The following is a 20,669-nucleotide window of genomic DNA, read 5'->3' on the forward strand; positions in this document are numbered from 1 at the left end:
TGTCATGTTCTTATCACACAGGCATTGTCGGTAAATAATTAATCTCCTGGAACAACAGTTCCATACGTGTGGACCAATTTTTTTCACCATGAGAATGGAAATGCATTTTCAAATAAACTCATTGTGAACAGAACTTCATTTTCGAAGCGCATTAAGGATTATCAGACTTACATTTTCGTTCCCAAATACAGTCAAGTGATTCAATTAAATTTTTTATTCGATTAGAATGAAGATTCAATGTTCAAAAGACAAACTGAAAGAGGAAAAATACCTCAATTATTTTGTGTGTCCAGCCGTTAGGAACGTTATTAATGCCGTCTGCCATTTAGTGTCTGGATATTTTTGACCGCAAGGGATTTTTGAGTGTGGGTGTTTGAGTGCGTTTGTGTGTGATTTTGATTGTGATTTCATACATTTTTGGTCTCGTAAATGCTGCAAATGTTTTTTGTTTTTATTTGTTTTGACACTCATATATTGGATGTACTGTGATTTTGTATAGTATTTTTTTTTTCATGGTATTCACTGCTTCTTGGATAAATGAATTAAATTTTCATTTATCCAACGAAAAAAGTTCAATCAGAATTTTTAATCATAGCCACAGTACAAAAATTTAACGTTCACAAACTTAAAGTGATTATAATCACAGATGATCAGATACATACGTTTTTTTTTTTTTTTTTTCAACATGCAAATCAGAACTGGTGTTGTGCTCACTTATTACTCCATTGAGTTCTACACTCTTATTATCATATGTGCCATTTGCCAGAGGGACTGGAACATACACACCACGAGACAAGCAAACCATATTTAAAAAGTTTGAGTACTTTGAGATTTCTTTTGTCTAGATCGGCAAAAAGTCCATAGCTTCTGCAACGCTCAAGTAGACCCTTCCTCCAATTTTACCCACAAAGTTAGCCAGCTTCAGCTTGTGAACCACTTGCCACCTAGGGCTTGCGATGGCCAGCTGCCAGGCAATAATCAAAAGAATTCAGGTTGAAGCTGATAGACCAAGGATATGAATTCATATCCCACCCAACTTTACCACTTGTGCTATAAGTACAAGTGAAACAAATGAAAAGCAGAATCCAAAGTTAGTTCAGTTTCGTTTGTGCAATCACCTTTCTTGTAACTCTTTCTTTTATCCTTAAACTTCGGTCTTCTTTAAAAAACAAAAGAAATAAATGAAAAACAGAAATAACATTGCCTTGTATGTACCTTCATCCCATTTGAATCAAGATTCTTATGCAGTTCCTCCAGAGAAGCAATTCCTGATGTATCAATGTCCGTCAAATCTATACCATTCATTAAAAAAAAATCCATATTGTGAGGTAAAATAAAAGAAGAATATTCAATAATCCCTTCAAAGCACAATTAATATCCTGATTTTCTCAAACTCTTACTGGAAATGTCAAGAATTACTACTTGAATAGTCTTTTCTGCATTTCCTTTGCTGTCCTTTTCCACTTCAATAACCCATTTCATAATCCTGAAAAAACAAATCATAACCGTAAAATAATGTTTTTCTTCATTATTATCTTGATATTTCTTGCTTGTGTATGAGCATTTTAATCTTCGGTGGTTGGGATTGACTGTTAAGTACCTTTCTCTAACAAAATTGGCGTTTGCAAAACAAAGTAAGGCAGACTTGAGACGCATTATTAAGATCCCTGGAGTCTTCACAGCCATAGGATATTGATTGACATTTCCAAATACATCACTTCCAGGGAGCCTTCCAAGGGTTTCAGTGCCTGGTCGAATTGATACGAGAATTATCTTTGCAAATGAAATTGTTACCTGTAACCATGCTCAAAGCATATCAAAACTTCAGCAAGTAAATGCATAATTATTTTCGGTTTGATTTGGAGAATCTTTTAGAATGCCAGAAACAGTTTCTGAACAGCACAGATATGTTCCTTTCTCACGAATCAAAAAAATTTTAATGCAATTAGGTAGGTATAGTACTATGCCTTCTGCTGCAGCAATGCATGCACAAACATGTTAACGGCAAATGCAATGGGGTATGCATGACATTTTTCAAAGCTTCAACACCATAAACTCAAATTAACGCTCAGTAGTGGCTCAATTTTCATTCTCTTATGACCCAAAACCTTCTGTTTGATTTGAGACAAACTATATTTTGTTGACTTAAGTCTATTTTATGGCTACCTTTCCCCCTTCCAATATGAGCCTTTCGTTGTGCTCTAGAAATGCTCTCTTTTTGTAAAGCACATGCATCACCTATATTGGAGATAACTGTTGACAAACTACTTCTATGACAGTTATAAAATTATTTGATATCATAAAAAAAAAACAAAGTCAAGGATAGATATTATTCCCTTACACTTCTTAAGATATAATTAGCATAAACAAGTGATTGTTATATTTGATGCATTAACAATATATAGTGTGTATAAATTTTATTAACTGTTAAAGAATCAGTTGATGTCATCTTGAAAATTTTTAAAAGAGTTAATTTATATACCATCAATAAATCAAATGATATTATTTTATTAATAAATAAATATCAATTTTTAAAATAAATATATAAAAAAATTAATATATTTTTAAAAAATTTACTCATTAATGAAGTGTCATCATCTAATTTATCTTATTAATGAGATGACATCATCTAATTTATTGATAGTATATAAAATTTATATACTAAAAATACATAAAATATAAACGTTTAAAAAATTAAGTTTTAGTGTACTTAATGATTTATAAAAATTTATATTTGTTTATTAATGAAGTGATATTATTTGATCCAATGATAATGTATAAAATATATATAAAGGCAGTGCAAGAAATATAATTTGGTATACTATTACTACACATTAATTACAAATAATTGAGTCAATCCTAATTAGATTAGTTCGAGTGAAAATGAAAGTTACCGCCACAAGTAGGCCGATCTCCACTGTTGCAAACAGCACTCCTAGAAAGGCTCCAAGGCAAGCTAGGAAGTCTAGCTTATCAACCTTCCAAATATTGTAAGCTTCATTGAGGTCGATAAGCCCTGGAAGAGCAGAGAGAATAATCGAAGCAAGGATCGCGATTGGAGTGTAGTACAAGAGCCTTGTGAACAACTCCAATGATATGAACACTGTAATAGCCATTACAATATTTGACACTGCAGTTTCACAACCGGCACCGAAATTCACAGCCGTCCGCGAGAAAGAACCTGCAATATTTGGCTATTGAGAGACTGCTGGTGAATACTGATAGAAATGTGATGATGGATGATAAAAATTAATATAGCTTAATTACCGGTTGCAACATAGCAAGAAGTGAAAGAACCTATGATGTTCATGAACCCCATGGCAACCATTTCTTTGTTTCCATCAAGGTGGTATCCCTTCACGGCTGCAAAAGATCGACCGACTGCAATTGCTTCCTAAGATTGACACAATAGAAAGTAAGTTATATATGTTGACAATATACTTCAATAAGATAGGCTTGAAAAACCTTCTTGAATTCTGATACCAACCGTGAGTGCAATTATAGCTACAATCAATCCTATCTTAGTCACTTCCCCAACATGTGGCCCGTTGAACTGCAACTGGCGCACTGAACTTGGATTTAAGCCTCCTTTGATGTGTTTTAATATCTTAACTCCATGTCTATCAGCTTTGGTCAGGAAAACAATCAGAGTTGCTAAAATGACAGATATCAGAGGAGCAACAGCTGGCAACCAAAAGAGTTTTCTGTTCCTTCTACCCTGATAGAAATGGAAAGTGGAAAAATCATTAAAAGATGATTTCTGAAAATACAGCTCTTCAATTGATCAAAGTTAAAAACAAATATTGTTAACTATCACAAATAGTTCTTACCAGAAATCTTGTGATTAGGATGAAAATCAGGAATGAACATCCGAGAATAAAGTTATGAGGATTCCACTGTACAATGCAGAAAAAGGACAGAATTAATCTTGAAATCAATTTTGAAAATTTCAAAAACTCAGCAGACAAGCAGTAATGTCTAGATTGCAATATACTTAAGGAAAAGGAAATTGAATTAACAGTACAGGATGATGCAAGGAACTCCACACGGCTTTCATGACAGAGATAACATCAGTCTTGTTTGTAAAGTGAGTGATTCCAAGTAGTCCCTTGAGTTGTTGAAGGCCAATGACAATGGCAGCGCCTGCCATGAATCCAACAATAGCTGCATGTGATAGAAAATCCACTAGGAAACCTGACCTATAAAATCTCAAAAAGGGGAAAAATTCAGAAAGCTCAAATATACAAGAAACCTGTTAAAAATGAGGGATAAAAAAAAAAGAAAAAAAGAGAAAAGATGAATAAAAAATGCCAAGAACGTGACATACCTGAATAGTCCAAAGATGGCTTGAAAGGTACCCGCAAAGAAAGTTGCAGTAAGCACAAGCTTCTGGTAAGCAATTGGATTAGTAACAGGATTCTCAAGTTTCTGAACCATTGAGGACAGAAGTAGTGAAATCACAGCAACTGGTCCAATTGCTATCTCTCTTGAAGTTCCCATTACAGCGTAAATGAGAGGCGGGACGACACTCGTGTCTAATTGAGTAAAACGGAGAGAATCATTGACATAATATCTAACGAATTCAGACAGCAAAAGCATACCAAAAATTCAAGTAGTAGCTTACAGAGGCCATATTGAGGATCAAGCTTCGCCAAAGTTGCATATCCAATACTCTGTAAGAAAGTACAATGAGACCATGGCATAAATGACCGACATGATATCAGTAACGGAAGGGGAAAAGAACCCAAAATTTGATGATGAAATTACGAACTTCTTAGAGAAAGTGACTATTTTAGCCTCATTGAATCTATGAAGGACTCTTTCATAGAATATTTATGTAGATTTTATCTAGAAAGAATTGCAAAGTTTATTCAAAGTCAATTGAGATGTTAGTATTTCAACTACACTATATAGTTAGAATGATCATAATTCGCACCTTAACCTTAGCTTACCTGAGGAATGCAAAGGCTTGCAAGAGTTAGACCTGCCATTAAATCGTGCTTGAATTCTGTTGCCTTGTAGTTCTGACACCAAGAAAGGATGGGAAATGTTGCTTGCAACATTGAAAATAGTTCATCTTTCCATCCGGACCGCTTGTTCAGAAATGGTATTTTGTTTCTCCAAGAAACAGCAGTTTCCATGAGCTCATGGCCTAGACCTGGTGGCTTGGGGGTATTAAGCACCCACTGGACCCTTTCAACACGGTCATGCTTCTCAAGGTCTAGCATTTCATGATCTGCTGGTGTAGCAGTAAGCGGGGAAGTCATGGCTCTGTTTGAAGTGCTTGGGGGAACCGAAAGAGCTCTCTTCTTCTCAGGAATTTAGCGGAGTAGGTTTAGCCTAGGAGACTGGGATCATACCAAAATGAAGAGAACATGATAAGAAATTGATTTATAGACCGAAAAAGGAAATTAAACGGTGGAGGAATTTTCAACAAAGAAGGGAATAAAGATCACAGGCCTATGAACTTAGTGAAGAAACATGAGAGCCATTCCTAGCTGATGAAAGCCGAAATGCCATATGGTAACCTATACATCAAGCAGTTATCAGGAGCAACTATATCCATATGTGTGTGTGTGCACACGCGCATTGTATGTATAATGTATGTGCGAACATTAGCCGAACAACAACTTATCATTAAAGAGAGAAAAGGCTTGAGACGCGTATTTCTACTAAACTTATAGTTAGACCAGGCTTCTATTGAAGAAATAAAGGGTATATTTTGGACATGGTGAAAATTTGACATTAATAAACCCTTTAACATTGAGGAACAAAGGTTGAAGTTGCACATTGACGTATTATCCTTACAACTTACAAGTTGATTATTGAAGGTTTTGCCTATTATAAAAAGTGCTATGCTTGGCCGGGCCACTTCTAAAGAAAGGATCATTCTTGAACCATCTATATAAATCTGGTCCTTGCAGATTTCTGAAAAAAAGGAACAATTCTTTTTTATTTCAATCCCTCTCCAAAAACAACTTAACTATTGTCCAATTTCCTTTTAACAAATGATGCAATATAGTCAAATCCGAATTCTGAAATTTCTGCCCAGAATATCATTCCTTGAGGCTGGACCACACCCGAAGCTCTGAAGCGACAAGCATTATCATTGCGGGATTTACAGCACTACATTTGGAAGCGAGAAGTGCAAGCAGGTAAAAATATTGTAGCAAAAGATGCAAATGCAATGGACTATATTGAGGACACACCAAAAAGCTCACCGAAAGACAGCATTTTCAAAGGTGTTCTGAAGAGGGAATATATATATATTCTTTCCGAAGTGTTTTAAGTTCTAACTCACAAATTTTATTTCTTCAATGTGATGTACTATTACCATTTTTATTATTATACTTTAAAGGTTTCCCCATTCTTTTTTTTTTTTTTAATTTTGTTGTTTTGGTTTTGGGTATTGGCTTCCCATTTATCTTCTTCCACCAAAAAGGTGATGCAGAATGAAATTGTATCTTGTCGAGTGATCTCAAGTTTTGGGTATTATTTTAATAAAAAATATTATTTTATTTATATATATATATTAATTTAAGTTTGACCTCAAATTCAAACATATAATCGAATTTGAAATGGGTCATAAAAATTAAATTTATTTTTAATTAATTTAATTTAATTAAATAAATTCGAATAATTTAATTTTATTTTTAATTTCTTAAATTTAAAAATTAAATTTTAATCAAATTCAAATCGAATTTTTAACAATAAATTTTAAATTAAATTTAAATTTAAATTTTTTATTTTATCAACTCGATTTCGTTCGATTACATTTTTATTTTAAACTAAAAGCTACTATACTTGTATTAAAGAAGTCCAAGCAAACAACCAAGCCTATAACAAATTTTTATTTGATTAAAGAAAAAAAAGTTAAGATACTTTAGTCACTTTAAGGGTGGCAAAATATCAATGAAGCCGACAAATCATCCAGAATGGCCCAAAATAGAATATAATTCTATTCAAATTGACTGAAAAAAAAAAATCAAAGATACAAATTAAAAAAATTCAAAATCAAAATAGTATAAATTCAAAATAATTTAAATTCAAAGCAATCTGAAATCGAAGTAATCAAAACCTACAATGATCTAATTTAATACTAATATAAAAACTCAAAAATCATTGAATTACAATTAATTTGAGACTGATCTATCTTGAAAAAGAACAAATTTAAAACATCTCAAATTCAAAATTGCTACAATTCATAATGATTTAAACTCAAAATAATTTAAATTTAAAATGATTCAAATTCAATATTACTTAAACACGAATAATTCAGACTCAAAGTAAATATAAATCTAAAAATAAATCGACTTAAACCATTCCAAACCTCGTCAAATGCCACCTTAGTCTTAGCTTTCAATAATGAATATAACTTTCATTTTCTGCATTGATGAAATAATCACTGTATGAAGAGAAGTAAGAACAGAACAGCTAAATTAATTTGTTTTGCAAGTTCACAACCACTACTTTTTGGCAAACAACATTAGAGGCTTACATATTTTATATCCCCTAAAGTCAATTTGTGCTTGGTTCTTTATTCCCTTGATCTACAAACAAATCGGAGAAATTAAAAGAGGATGCCTACAAATTAATTGCTAGATACACTTGTACTATTTTATTCATTAGGACTAACTTTTATCATTATTGTTACCAGAGGAAAGATTAGCATGATCTTGTTAGTGAAAGGCATTGCTTCCCTTTGTCTTATTCCTTCATTAAAAATGGCACTTAGCTTGTCAATCCCACCAAGGGCCAAAATTCAGTTTCATAATGTATCAATATTTTATTCAAAATGAAGATTTATATTTGATATATGATTAATATACAAATTATAAGTTAGTTATTTTATGGAATTATGTATTCTTACTTCATTGATAATTGAACTTAAAAGTTTGAAATTTAATCTTTCAAAGATTAAAGTTGAAGTAATTTATTTCGTATGTGGCACAAGCTTTATCTATTCCCTTAATAAGCTCAATTTTTCATTAAAATTCATGAGCTAATGTCATTAAGATAAATCAAAAATTGTAATTCGCTGATCGTTATTATTTTTTAATTAAAAAGATTGTAATCTAAAATTTTAAAAAAAAATTAGAAATATTACTTCTTATAATATCACTTCTTATAATTGATTGCATATGTGACCAATTTGAGAATCAAAAGTCATAAATCTCTTAAAAATTTAAGTTCCACATATGGATATTTGGGAACAATGGGAGTAACAGAAAAAACAGACATGTTAAGTTGAGTATATGACTTAAATTTTTCAGAAATTCCTCTTGCGAATTGATGAAGATGCGGGGGTTGTATTTTCAAACATCCATGGCTTTGCCCTGGCAAAAAAGACAGTAAACTTTGGGTTAGGGTGTGAGCCAAGGAGCAGGCAAAGCATCGAAGTCATAAATGCACACAGCTGACAGCACTCGTACATTTAAAAATTTTAAAGGGTGACGAAAAAGTGGAATTTTATCCCAGACAAACAGACAATCAATGTTCGATCGATGATTCTATGGAAAATGGGTGGTAACGAGCTTTGGACTAACACCTCCTTTCCTTTGCTTCATTCATCATTGTTTTCAGGACTTTGATATGTAAACTTTTCTTTTTTTTTTTTTGGTAAACTTTATTAAAACAATTCTTTTACTCCCCAGATTTAAAATTGTTACCACTAGACTAACCGGTGACCATGATGGCGATTATTTTTTACTAATTTTATTTTTCCCCAAAAATGTCATTAAACATTTTACACATATATATATATGCAACAAAAAAATTGAAATGTGAAAATAAAAAATTTTAAATTTTTTAAATGTCAAATAACCGAATAACACTTCAAATTCAACAAAATTCTATTTCACTTTCTCTTTTTTCGCTTTAAATTGAGATAATTAGGAGTAAATCTTCACTCTTGATAATAATGTTTAATTTAAATCAAACAAGCTAATTTATTATTATTATTATTATTATTATTCTCTAGGAGGTGAGTTAGAACATTTTCTTCTCATAAAAGAAAAAAAATTTCATAATTATAGTTAATTATCGTTTGTTCCCGTGGTGTACATGGCAGGCAGAAATCGACTTTATATAGGCTACAGGTAGGCCTTTACAGATAGATAAAAGGTTAAAAACATAAGGTGCAGCCCAAAATAAAGAGTTCAAAATTCCAGTTTAGGAGGTAAAGAGAGAGCCAGGCCAACCCAGTACTCCATAACAGAGTTGCATTAACCAAGCCCAATCTTTTCTAGAGGACTGATGCGCAAATGGGAACTTGAACTATCAAGTAGGGGAGTTCATTGGTTAATAAAACGTATAATTTGGATTTTCTTTATTGTTTCTTGTAACTAACTAATCACTTTTCATGATGGTCATCACTAAATTTTAAATAATATTAATAATGTGAAAAAAAAATTAAATAATAGAAACAAACTCGTGTCATAACACTAATTTAATTGTATTTAAAATTATTAAAATTTAAATTTAATCATTAAAATAAAAATTACAACACGGGTTCCTTTATAATGTGTAAATCATCAAGAATCTTTTTAGAAGACAATTGTAACAAAATAGAAGATTCTACTAGACTCATGTAAAATAATATAATTATTTATATCAAATTTTGATAATTGAATGAAAAATGAGTGACGTTGATGGAAAAGCCAGTGTTACTTTCGATACTTTTCCATTAAGATATATAAAATTATAATATGTACCCAAAAATAAATTATAACTAGAATTAGTCCCCAGTAGAATAATTATTTTAATATAAAAATAATAAAAATTAAATTAAAAAATATATAATATTTCTTATGTTACAATTACATTTTTACTATTTTTTTCATATTATATTATGAGTGTTGTATTTTTTATTAATTATTTGATCAAAATTATAAATTTTTTAGATTATAAATATTTTATAAAAATATTTAAAACAAAAGAAATGAAAAAAGGAAAGTCACTTTTTTATATATATATTTACATATAATTATTATTTTATTTTTATTATTTTATTGTCGATAATAAATTATAAAAAAAAATCCTCAAAACCTATAAAAAAAATACTTAATTACAATTTAACATCAAACGAACTCTCACATTGTTTCTCTAAAATCAATTAAAGATCAAACTCATCATATCCCAATCCAATTAAAACTTAACACACAATTATTTACCAAACTCAATAACTTATTAAACTTTTTTATTAACCACTAGCTATCTGATAAATAAAAAATAAATTGACAACTTAATTATGACCTACCCTTTAATTGCGAGTTGTGTTTACATAAGGACAACTTTTATGATATGTTATTGATTAATTTACATATAAAGGAAATATTAGTACTCTCACAATATTTATCTAAATATGATATCAATTAATCTTATATTATCCTAAAAAAACTTATCTAAATGATAATTTATTTTTAATTAAATTTCATTTTTTGAAATATTGGAATATTTTCAGGTCCTCTCTAATATTTTGATAGAATTTTGATAAAATTCTTTCATTTTAAGAGTATTTAAGAAACACATATTTTAAAAAAAATATATGTTCAAATTAATTTAAAATTTTATTTTTATTTTTGATTTTACCAACTTTTTTTTAATAAATATTTTATTAACAAGTAAATAAAATATTTTTATTGGAATACTTCCAAACTCTTTCTACCAATTTTTGAGAGATTCTAAAAGATTTCCTCATCTAGTAATTTCAAGCACCACTTATAATTTTCTTTTAATTTTATCATTGGAAGAATGTTCATTGTTTTTCAATTTTTTTAAACTTATATGATACAAATAAATAATAAGTAAATAAATTTAAAAAATTTATAAATTTATTTGTCTAACATATATTTTTTATTTTTTTAATGTTTGTCAAATGATCAAAACATTTTTCTAATCTAAAATTTTAAATATATATGTAAATAAAAAATAAACAATTTAAAAAGCAAATTAATAAATTAAATTAAATTAAAACTAAAAAAAATAAAATACCAAAATAAAAAACAAAGCAAAAAAATTAATTGCCATATGTCCAAAACAAAGGAAAAAAAAAACCAAAAGTTCCTTCTTCAAATCACCCCAACTAATTTATTTCATGCCTTAATTAATCCTCTACTTACTTTTTATATCTCATATTACTTACTTTTTATATCTCATATTAGGTGTCATTGAAATTGAGAAATGAAGATAACTTTAATAGATTTTATTGATATGCTTAACAAAAAATATTAAACTACTTTATGTATGCCAATAACCTTAAAAAATTAAGGTAAATATGTATATTTACCAAATGCAACAAGATTTCCCGATTACAATGACATTTTCCAATGCATGTTAAAAATTATGTTTTAGAATTTAAGCTACTTTGTCCTTATTTGTTTTCAAGTATAAATAAAAATATATTTTATTATTTATATATGTATTACATAAAATTATTATTTAATACTTTAACTTATTAAAATATTATATTTATATATAATTAAGATATAATTTATATTAAAAAATAATATTTTTATGAAAATTATATTATTAAATTTATTTTTTTATTTTAAGTTAGATGCGGCTAATACATATATATATATATATATATGTTGGATCGAAATCAAGTTAAAAAATAACAACTCGATTTCGGGTCAAAGTCAAGATGAGTATAAAGCTACTTCTACCCAATCCATTGCTATTCTTAAGTTGAGGTATCTGTATGGCACTCTTATTTCACTCTCTCTCTCTTTCCTTTTGTTTTTAATATTTTTCTAGGGTTTTTTCTTTATTTTAATTTTAATTTTTAATTTTTTTAATTATCTATTTTAATACCTTTTTAATTATGTTTGCAAAGATAAAATTATAAAAGTGAATATGAATTTGATTTGTTATATAAGTTTTAAGAATAAAATACATATATTATCCATAAATTAATTAATAAAATTTCATTAATTGTTTTTATCAAAAAAATTATAAATAAAATTATACTTATTGATTTATTAAATTTTTCTTGAACATTGTTAACTACAAATAAAAAAGTTTAGACCCGCAGCAACACATGGGCATGTTGCTTGTGTGAATTTAATTTTGCATAAAGTTATGGTAAAATAAATTTGTTAAGTAGATTAGACAATCAAAGTGAGTGTTTGATACAACTTATAGAAGAGCTTATTTATTGCGAAAGTAAAAATAACATGTTTGGCTTTCAAATTTTTAAGAATTTTAACTTTTGCAAAAGGTAGATTTGAACTTTAAATGAAGTTATAAATCCAATTTTTTGTAAGAAGTGCTAATGAAAATTTTTTATATTTTCACTTTATTCATCAATAATTCACAAAATTATAAGTAGGATTATATTATTTCACATTATTTCTTTTTATTTTGTTTATTTTTTTACTGAGTGTAGACACTTTTTTTAGTTTGGGATGTAAGCTAATTGAGCTTGGTTAAGTTTCAAGCCTGCATGACCAATCTTTGTTTTTATTTTATTCTTATTTTGTTATTTAAATTTAAATTTTTTATATTTATCATTGTATTATCTTTATTTTATTTTATAATTTTATGATAATTTATCTTTATTTTATCTTTACTATTATATTTATATTTATTTATCTTTATCTTATTTGAATTCTTATTATCTCCTTATTTATTTTTATTTAAAATCTAGGTTTTTCTAGATTGTTTTGAATTTTCTAGTGGATCTTTGAAATTTTCAACAAAATTTATGGTGGTCGAAGGGTTTTATGGTGAACAGAATCTGGGTTCTTGGTCTATTTTTGGGATTGTTTGAATATCCTAGAGTTGTTTGAAGTTTCTAGCATTGAATTCTAGGATTTTTGGTCAGAATTGGGTTTTCTATGAATTTTCCAGTTGAACCTTTAAAGAGACAGGAGACAAAAGCTAGGCTGAGAGTAAGCTTTATTGCCACATCCATTGTGTTTGTTTCATATTCTTTATTCTTGCTAATAAAATATATTATTTATCTAATCACATGAATTATACACTTAGAATATTTTTTACGTAAAACATCATTCAAAAGTGATAACTAGTATGATAACAAAAGAAGACTAAAAGATATGAGGAAGTCAAGGACAAAATTGATGGATTTAACACCTTTGTATGTTTGTGCCTATTTTCACATTTGCTTTATCATATAACTAGAAATTCCCCCCCTTTTTTTTACTTATATAATTTTGCTTGTTTTAACCATCATGATTCATTAAGCAAAACCTAAGGATCTTAATGAAAGAAAAATGAGAGAGGTTGGATCATAAAAATAAAAAACATGAAAGACTTGACTGTTCCAATGACAACTAAAGAAAGTGTGATATGGTTTCAAGGTTTGAAAACCACTAAATTTTGTAAGCACTAGACAAAAAAATTATTAAAAATATCAAAAGTATTGTTTTGTTCTCAATGATTGAGAATTGGGATGGAATCAATTTTTAAATAAAATTTTCTACTTGAATTATCTTTTAGAATTATGTTATAAAGTGAAAAAAAATCAAGTAGTTTTTTTTTTAAGTTTTAACGAAACTTTTTATATGTACATGTTTTGATTTTTTATTTTTATTAATTATTTTTATCAATATATTATGATGCGTAAAGTAATTTGAATTTATTATAAGTTCAATTTGATCTTATTAAGATCTGCCAATGTCGTAGAATGTAGTGATTTAATTTCTTCATATTTTATTTTTTCAAATATTACTCTTACTTAGGCTATAATGGAAAGTAACAGTTCATTAACTCCTATCAACTTGCCTATTGAGTCATCTATTGAAATTGAAGAGATCCAACAATTGGTAAAAAAAGATTGAAATCTAAGGTTTGGTAGTATTTGAAAAAGACCAAAGTTGATGGAATTGATAAAGCAGAATGCAATTATTGCCACAAAAAGCTTGGAGGAAAAAACATAGATGGAACAAACTGCTTACATCATCATAACAACATTTGTAAACTTAGGCCTTATAGGAGTGTAAGACAACAAACATCGGTGCAATAATAGTGAAAGGCAGATGAAAAAATGCCTACAAGTAATTACACATTTGATCAAGAATATTCAAGAAAGGACCTTGCTAGTATGATAATAATGTATGAATATCCAATTTCAATAGTTAAACATTTTGGGTTTAAAAAATATTCAGCTAGTCTTCAACTATTATTCAAGATTCTTTCTTGAAATATAGTTAAAAGTCCAATTATGAAGATTTATGCATTTGAAAATTTTGAGACTATATAGTTGTTGGAGAAAAATCCAAGTATGATTGCAATAACTATAGATATATAAATAGCTTCTAACCAAAAAAAAAAAAAAAAGATTCATGGCTATCATAGCATACTTCATTGATAACAATTATGATTTACAAAGTTTGGTCATAAGGTAATTTACTATACTTTGCTAAATACAATAGTTTATTTTATACATTTGTTTTGCCTTATTAGTTTTATACTTATTATATTTGAATTTTAGGTTTGTCTATGTGCCTTTTCCACATACAATAGTTTCTTTTTTCAATAAGTTACTAAATTTCTTGTTTGATTGGAAGATTGATAGAAAATTATCCACATAGACTGTTGATAATTGTTCTATTAATGATGCTATAATTGACATCATTATAAGTAAGCTCAATCCTAATAATCTTTTATTAGATGAAAAGTTGTTTCATATGCGTTGTTGTGCACATATTTTAAATTTGATTGTTTAAGATGGGTAAAGGTTATGGGTGATGGAATAGAAATAATTAGAGATAATGTTACTTTTGGATAGCCACACCAAAAAGGAACAAACTTTTAGAGAAAATATGAGACATTTGCATTTTAATTCTTTCAAAAAGTTAGTCCTTGATTGTAAGACTCGATGGAATTCCACATATTTGATGCTTAGTGTTGCTTTGATATATACTGATGTTTTTGATCATTTACTACAACGAAAGCCTTTATATACTATTGTAGTAACCAAACAAGATTGAATGCTAGTTGTTTGTGAAAGGTTAAAGGTGTTTTATAATGCCACTAATGCATTTTCAAGGAGAAAATATTCGACATCTAATGTTTTTGTTCCATTGATGTGCAAGATTAAACTTTCTTTAAACATTTAGACTTTATCTCCTATTAAAACTATTAAAAATATGGCCACAAGTATGTTATATAAGTTTGATAAATATTGAAAGATAGCTTATGGAATTGTGGGAGTAGATATTATCTTGGATCTAATATATAAGCCGAAGTTGCTGTAATATTTCTTTCCTCAATTTTATGAAACATTGGTTGATTTTGAGATTCAAAAGATTAAAAACCTTTATTATGACTTGTTAAATAAATATCAAAGGTCTTTAAGACTTAAGAATATGTATTATAGAGATAGATAAAGTTTCATCTAATGTCTCACTGGTGAATAATCTTGTTAATCATAACTTTCTTGATGGATATGACTCTTTTGTTAACAATTTAGATGATTGATTAGCTAAATTTGAGTTAGATCATTATTTGGAAAAGAAAGTTTTGCCTAGAACTTCAAATTTTGATATATTATCTTGGTGGAAATGTGGTGGACTTCGTTACCCAACTTTACAAAAAATTGTTAAAGATATCTTGGCTGTTCTAATTTTTACAGCAGCTTCAAAATCTGCTTTCAACACTAGTGGTAGATTATCTTGGTTGTTCCAATTTTCACAGCAACTTCAGAATCTGCTTTTAACACTAGTGGTGGATTGGTGAATCCTTATCATATTAGGCTTCATGTAACTACTTTAAAAGCTCTAATATGTGCACAAAATTGATTGTTGAAAGATATAAAAGGTAATGAAATTAATTGAAAAGAATTAATGATTTCATTATTTTATAATATTATGTATAATTTTAAATGATATTTTTTTTGGGTTTATCTTAAAAAAAATGATGCATATTGTGGCACTTGATGATTTTGAAAGTAAAGAAGAGTTGCAATAAGTATATATTACATACATTGATAAAAAAAAATTTTATGTATTAAATTTAAGTTAAATTGTTTAACAATATTATTATTATTATTATTATTATTATTATTATTATATCTTTTTATTTGATTTTTAACAGGTTTTTATGAAGTATTTATGAGTCCATCAAGTGAAATTCTCGAAAAAATATTTTTTGAATTATTATTTATACTAAAATTTTTTTATAAATTTTATTTGGTGAATTTTTATGATCTAAATTAATATTTACATTAATGTATATATAGTATTTTATTTGATATATTTATTATTAGGTTTTTACTTATTTTAAGAAACATTAAAATATTTATTTTTTAAAAAATATATATAAAAATTATTTATATCTATTAAATATTTACAATAATAAAAATAAAGATAAATTATATAATTAAAAATAAGTACGAGAAATATTCTACCTTGAGAGTAACGTCACCTTTCAAAGGAAGAGTCGTAGAAAACACAAAACCTTTTGGCAACAGGCAAGTACCCTAGCCATTCATCGGTAAACATATTGTAATTACGCGTGGAAATGAGTTCCGTGGACGATCTCCTCATTCAATCAAACATCTTGTGCTCTTTCGAGTACCTTCAAAGCACGGACCCACACACATCGAAAGGTCCAAAAAACACTTTTCTTACACTAGATCACGCCAAGTGTGAAGCCCAATTATACGTGTCCCCCATGACACCTCCTCCTCACACGTGCCTCTAAATACTTGTGGTTCAATGGTTCATTTAAAAATATAAAAAAAAGAATTAGATTGGAAAAAAAAAATGAAAGGAAGATGCACGGCCTTGTTCATTTCAAATCCAAGAACCAATAATAAAATTTTACGTGGGCTATCAGCCAATGACATAACGCCACGATTATATTCGGAGTAGACATCTCCTCTATAAAACCCCTGCTATGGAGTGCAAAATTTTATTAAAAGCCTTGTCAAAAAAAAAAAAAAAGGGTTGTCAAAGATATATATATATATATATATATATGTAAAGAGGCAGTTTACGTAGTTTAGGTTTCATTGTTGTTCTCAGTTGTGGTTTTAAGAAAAATGTTCATTGAGAACTTTAAGGTAGAGAGTCCAAATGTGAAGTACACAAACAATGAAATTCATTCTGTGTACAACTATGAGACCACTGAGCTTGTTCATGAGAACAGGAATGGAACCTATCAATGGGTTGTCAAACCTAAGACTGTCAAATATGAATTCAAGACTGATATCATTGTCCCCAAACTAGGGTTAAAATTTGAACTCCCACCATATCCTTTTGTTTTTGGGTTAGTTTTTAGGATTTCATTTTCCGGGTTTGTTTTAAAATTTTCATTTTTTTTTGTTCTAGGGTGATGCTTGTGGGATGGGGAGGAAACAATGGATCAACCCTTACTGGTGCTGTCATAGCGAATCGAGAGTGAGTTCTTTTTTATTTTTAATTCTGGTTGATTTTGATTGTCGATTTTCTTTTTGTTTATTGATTTGTGAGATATGGGTAATGGGTATTATCAGGGGAATCTCCTGGGCCACCAAGGATAAGGTGCAACAAGCCAATTACTTTGGTTCACTTACTCAAGCATCAACAATCCGAGTTGGGTCTTACAATGGAGAGGAGATTTATGCTCCATTTAAGAGCCTTCTCCCTATGGTATACTCTGCATGAACTGAGATTTTGTTTTAATTATAGTGTTATCTTTTTTAATCAGGGAATTTTTAAGTTGTTAATCTGTTACTTGTTAGAGATACTAATGACAAATAAATACAGGTGAACCCAGAGGATATTGTGTTTGGAGGATGGGACATAAGTGACATGAACCTAGCTGATGCAATGGCTAGGGCCAAGGTCTTCGACATTGATCTGCAAAAGCAGCTGAGGCCCTACATGGAATCCATGGTCCCACTCCCTGGAATCTACGACCCTGATTTCATTGCTGCCAACCAAGGTGAACGAGCCAACAATGTCATCAAGGGGACCAAAAAAGAACAAGTTCAACAAATCATCAAAGATATTAGGTATATTGATTTTAGCCTTCAAAGAATTTTGTTAAGCTGAAAAGGATATGTTCTTGTAGTACAAATATGGCTGATTTTAACATTTGCTTGTGTTGATCAGGGAGTTCAAGGAGAAAAACAAGGTGGACAGGATTGTTGTACTCTGGACTGCAAACACTGAGAGGTACAGCAATGTCATTGTGGGGCTAAATGACACCATTGAGAGCCTCTTGGGTTCTTTGGATAAGAATGAATCGGAGATTTCTCCTTCCACTTTGTACGCTATTGCTTGTGTTCTTGAAAATGTTCCCTTCATCAATGGAAGCCCACAAAACACCTTTGTTCCAGGTTCTTAAATGAGCTGAGCTATCTTCCTATTCTTTTGAAATGTGATTAGTAATCTAATGACACTTTAGAAGTGAGTAATTAGGCCTTTAAATTGCTGTTGTTATATCCAGGGTTAATTGATCTGGCTATTCAGAGGAACTGTCTGATTGGAGGAGATGACTTTAAGAGTGGCCAGACCAAGATGAAATCCGTCCTAGTGGATTTCCTTGTTGGGGCTGGTATCAAGGTACAAATCTTTGAACTTTAGACACTATCACCTAATTTTTAAACTAAGCAAAAAGTACCAACATAATTGAAATAAGATCATTATCTGGTTTGGTAGCTTATGTTTCAATGAAGATAAATAATGACATTGATGGGTGGTTGAACTAATGATTGATAAATTAACAGCCAACATCAATAGTGAGCTACAACCATCTGGGAAACAATGATGGCATGAATCTATCAGCTCCCCAAACCTTCCGCTCCAAGGAGATCTCCAAGAGCAACGTTGTTGATGACATGGTCTCAAGCAATGGAATCCTCTATGAGGCTGGTGAACATCCTGATCATGTTGTGGTCATCAAGGTAATAAGCCCATCTCTGCCTGTTTATGCATTTGCAACCTTAAGGCTTTTATCTGGTCTTAAATGTGTACTTTTTATGTTTCTTGTGTAAAGTATGTGCCATATGTGGGAGATAGCAAGAGAGCCATGGATGAATACACATCAGAGATATTCATGGGAGGCAAGAACACCATTGTGTTGCACAACACATGCGAGGACTCCCTGTTGGCTGCTCCCATCATCCTAGATTTGGTTCTCCTTGCTGAGCTCAGCACCAGGATCCAGCTCAAAGCTGAAGGAGAGGTATGTTTTCTTTTCCTTTTGTTTCCTTTTTGTTACTATAAAGCTCCACACTCATATTCTTATTTGATTAACTTTGTGTAGTCTTCTGGGTTGACCATTAATTTTTGACGCAAAGTATTGGTATGAACTTACATTTGCAGGGCAAGTTCCACTCTTTCCACCCTGTGGCTACTGTCCTCAGTTACCTCACCAAGGCCCCTCTTGTGAGTCCATAAGATCCTTCTGTCTTTTCCTTTAGCTCTGGCAAATTAAATAGAATACTTTCTCATATGTTTGAAGTTGACTGCTGCAAAAAAAAAAAAAAAAAACAATCCTCAAGGGGGAGGGGGAACAGCTTCACCAGTAACGCAACTAAATTACTGTCGTGGACTAAATGGTAACAAAAACTGTTTCTAGTTAAGTGGGAAACGAGGAAATGCAAATACTTTTTGGTGCCTCTTTCTGATATATTTCATGTATATCAACGATTTTATCTAAAGCTGCTTCTGTCTATTTCACATGAAGCATCTGGTGAGAGGGGACGGAATTGAACTAAGGCTTGTAAACTTTATGTCAACTTTAATGCAAGAATATGGATAGAGTCATTGGAATCATGAGAATCATAAGTAGTGATTAGGAACTATTTACGTCATATTGGTTGCATCTAATAAAGATGAATGATAATTTTACGTTCTTTTCGCAAAACAGGTTCCACCAGGCACACCGGTGGTGAATGCACTGTCAAAGCAGCGTGCAATGCTGGAGAACATACTGAGGGCCTGCGTTGGATTAGCTCCTGAAAACAACATGATTTTGGAATATAAGTGAAGTTGAGGAGATAAAAGTGGAACAAGCTTTGATTCTTAGAACTTTAGGACCTATTTTCCCTTTCTCTTTCATAAAAGCTGTGGTTCATGTTGTCACAGATTGTAATGGTTGTTTTCTGGTTTGTTGTTGATATATTATGTTTTTCTCTCCTTTGGGATGGCGCTCATATTTGGCTTCTGATGTAGGTCAGTCTTAAGCAAGTTGTCGAAATAGCTCAGTCATGATAAATGTATTTAATGGACCATCAGTTATAATTCTGATCATACCTGATCATACTTCTGCCTTGCTGCTGCTCGGCTATTTCTCTGATTGAAGTACTGTATTGGAAACAAAACCATCACCTTAGGTGTATTTGGGTAAATATACCACACCGAACTTTATTAAATTCTCAATCGTTAGCCAGCCTTAATGGGGCTGAATTAATCTTTTTTCTCTCACCATTCTGCTTGAGAAATTATAAATAACTTTCTTACCTAAATCAGGTTATCTTCAATGTAGCTCCATCTTAAAAATTGAATTAAAAGTTCACCAGTTAAATATTGAGTTTTGTTCATTGGAATTAATAATTCAGCTGTCAAAAATCAAAATTTGATCACTGAAAGAAAAATTCAACACTCTACTTCCATCTTAATAATGGAGTATTCAATTGTCCAGCTATGTTTGAATTTGCCATTCATACGATCAAACTTGGTCAATATTCCAATGTACCTGTATTAATCAGTCGT

At 30.0% G+C, this 20,669-nt stretch overlaps 2 protein-coding genes across 3 annotated transcripts; one reads left to right on the plus strand and one right to left on the minus strand.

The window, feature by feature from the left end:
• Positions 1-569: 569 nt before the first annotated feature.
• On the minus strand, positions 570-5,639 carry LOC111300669 (sulfate transporter 2.1-like). Of its 2 annotated transcripts, none has more exons than XM_022896290.2 (12): positions 4,953-5,639; positions 4,625-4,673; positions 4,328-4,535; positions 4,025-4,199; positions 3,831-3,896; positions 3,488-3,718; positions 3,268-3,394; positions 2,895-3,181; positions 1,601-1,794; positions 1,401-1,486; positions 1,216-1,292; positions 570-964 (listed from the first exon to the last, which is right to left on the minus strand). In XM_022896290.2, the coding sequence occupies exons 1-12, from the start codon at positions 5,265-5,267 to the stop codon at positions 842-844; spliced, it is 1,938 nt and encodes a 645-aa protein (XP_022752025.2). In that variant the 5' UTR covers positions 5,268-5,639; the 3' UTR covers positions 570-841. The 2 variants fall into 2 exon arrangements, with proteins under 2 accessions (XP_022752025.2, XP_089603932.1); XM_089747806.1 differs by having other exon boundaries at positions 682-1,050; positions 4,953-5,606.
• Positions 5,640-16,965: 11,326 nt separating this feature from the next.
• Positions 16,966-20,217, plus strand: LOC111299843 (inositol-3-phosphate synthase). The gene is made up of 10 exons (XM_022895316.2): positions 16,966-17,196; positions 17,298-17,366; positions 17,462-17,597; positions 17,715-17,962; positions 18,063-18,289; positions 18,400-18,515; positions 18,680-18,856; positions 18,949-19,137; positions 19,278-19,340; positions 19,825-20,217. Exons 1-10 carry the CDS (start codon positions 17,009-17,011, stop codon positions 19,942-19,944), a joined length of 1,533 nt encoding a protein of 510 aa, XP_022751051.2. The 5' UTR covers positions 16,966-17,008; the 3' UTR covers positions 19,945-20,217.
• The last annotated feature ends 452 nt before the right edge of the window (positions 20,218-20,669 follow it).

Source organism: Durio zibethinus, chromosome 18, assembly GCF_047325235.1.
Source record: "Durio zibethinus cultivar Kanyao isolate XHJ-2024 chromosome 18, ASM4732523v1, whole genome shotgun sequence".
Lineage (NCBI taxonomy): Eukaryota > Viridiplantae > Streptophyta > Magnoliopsida > Malvales > Malvaceae > Durio > Durio zibethinus.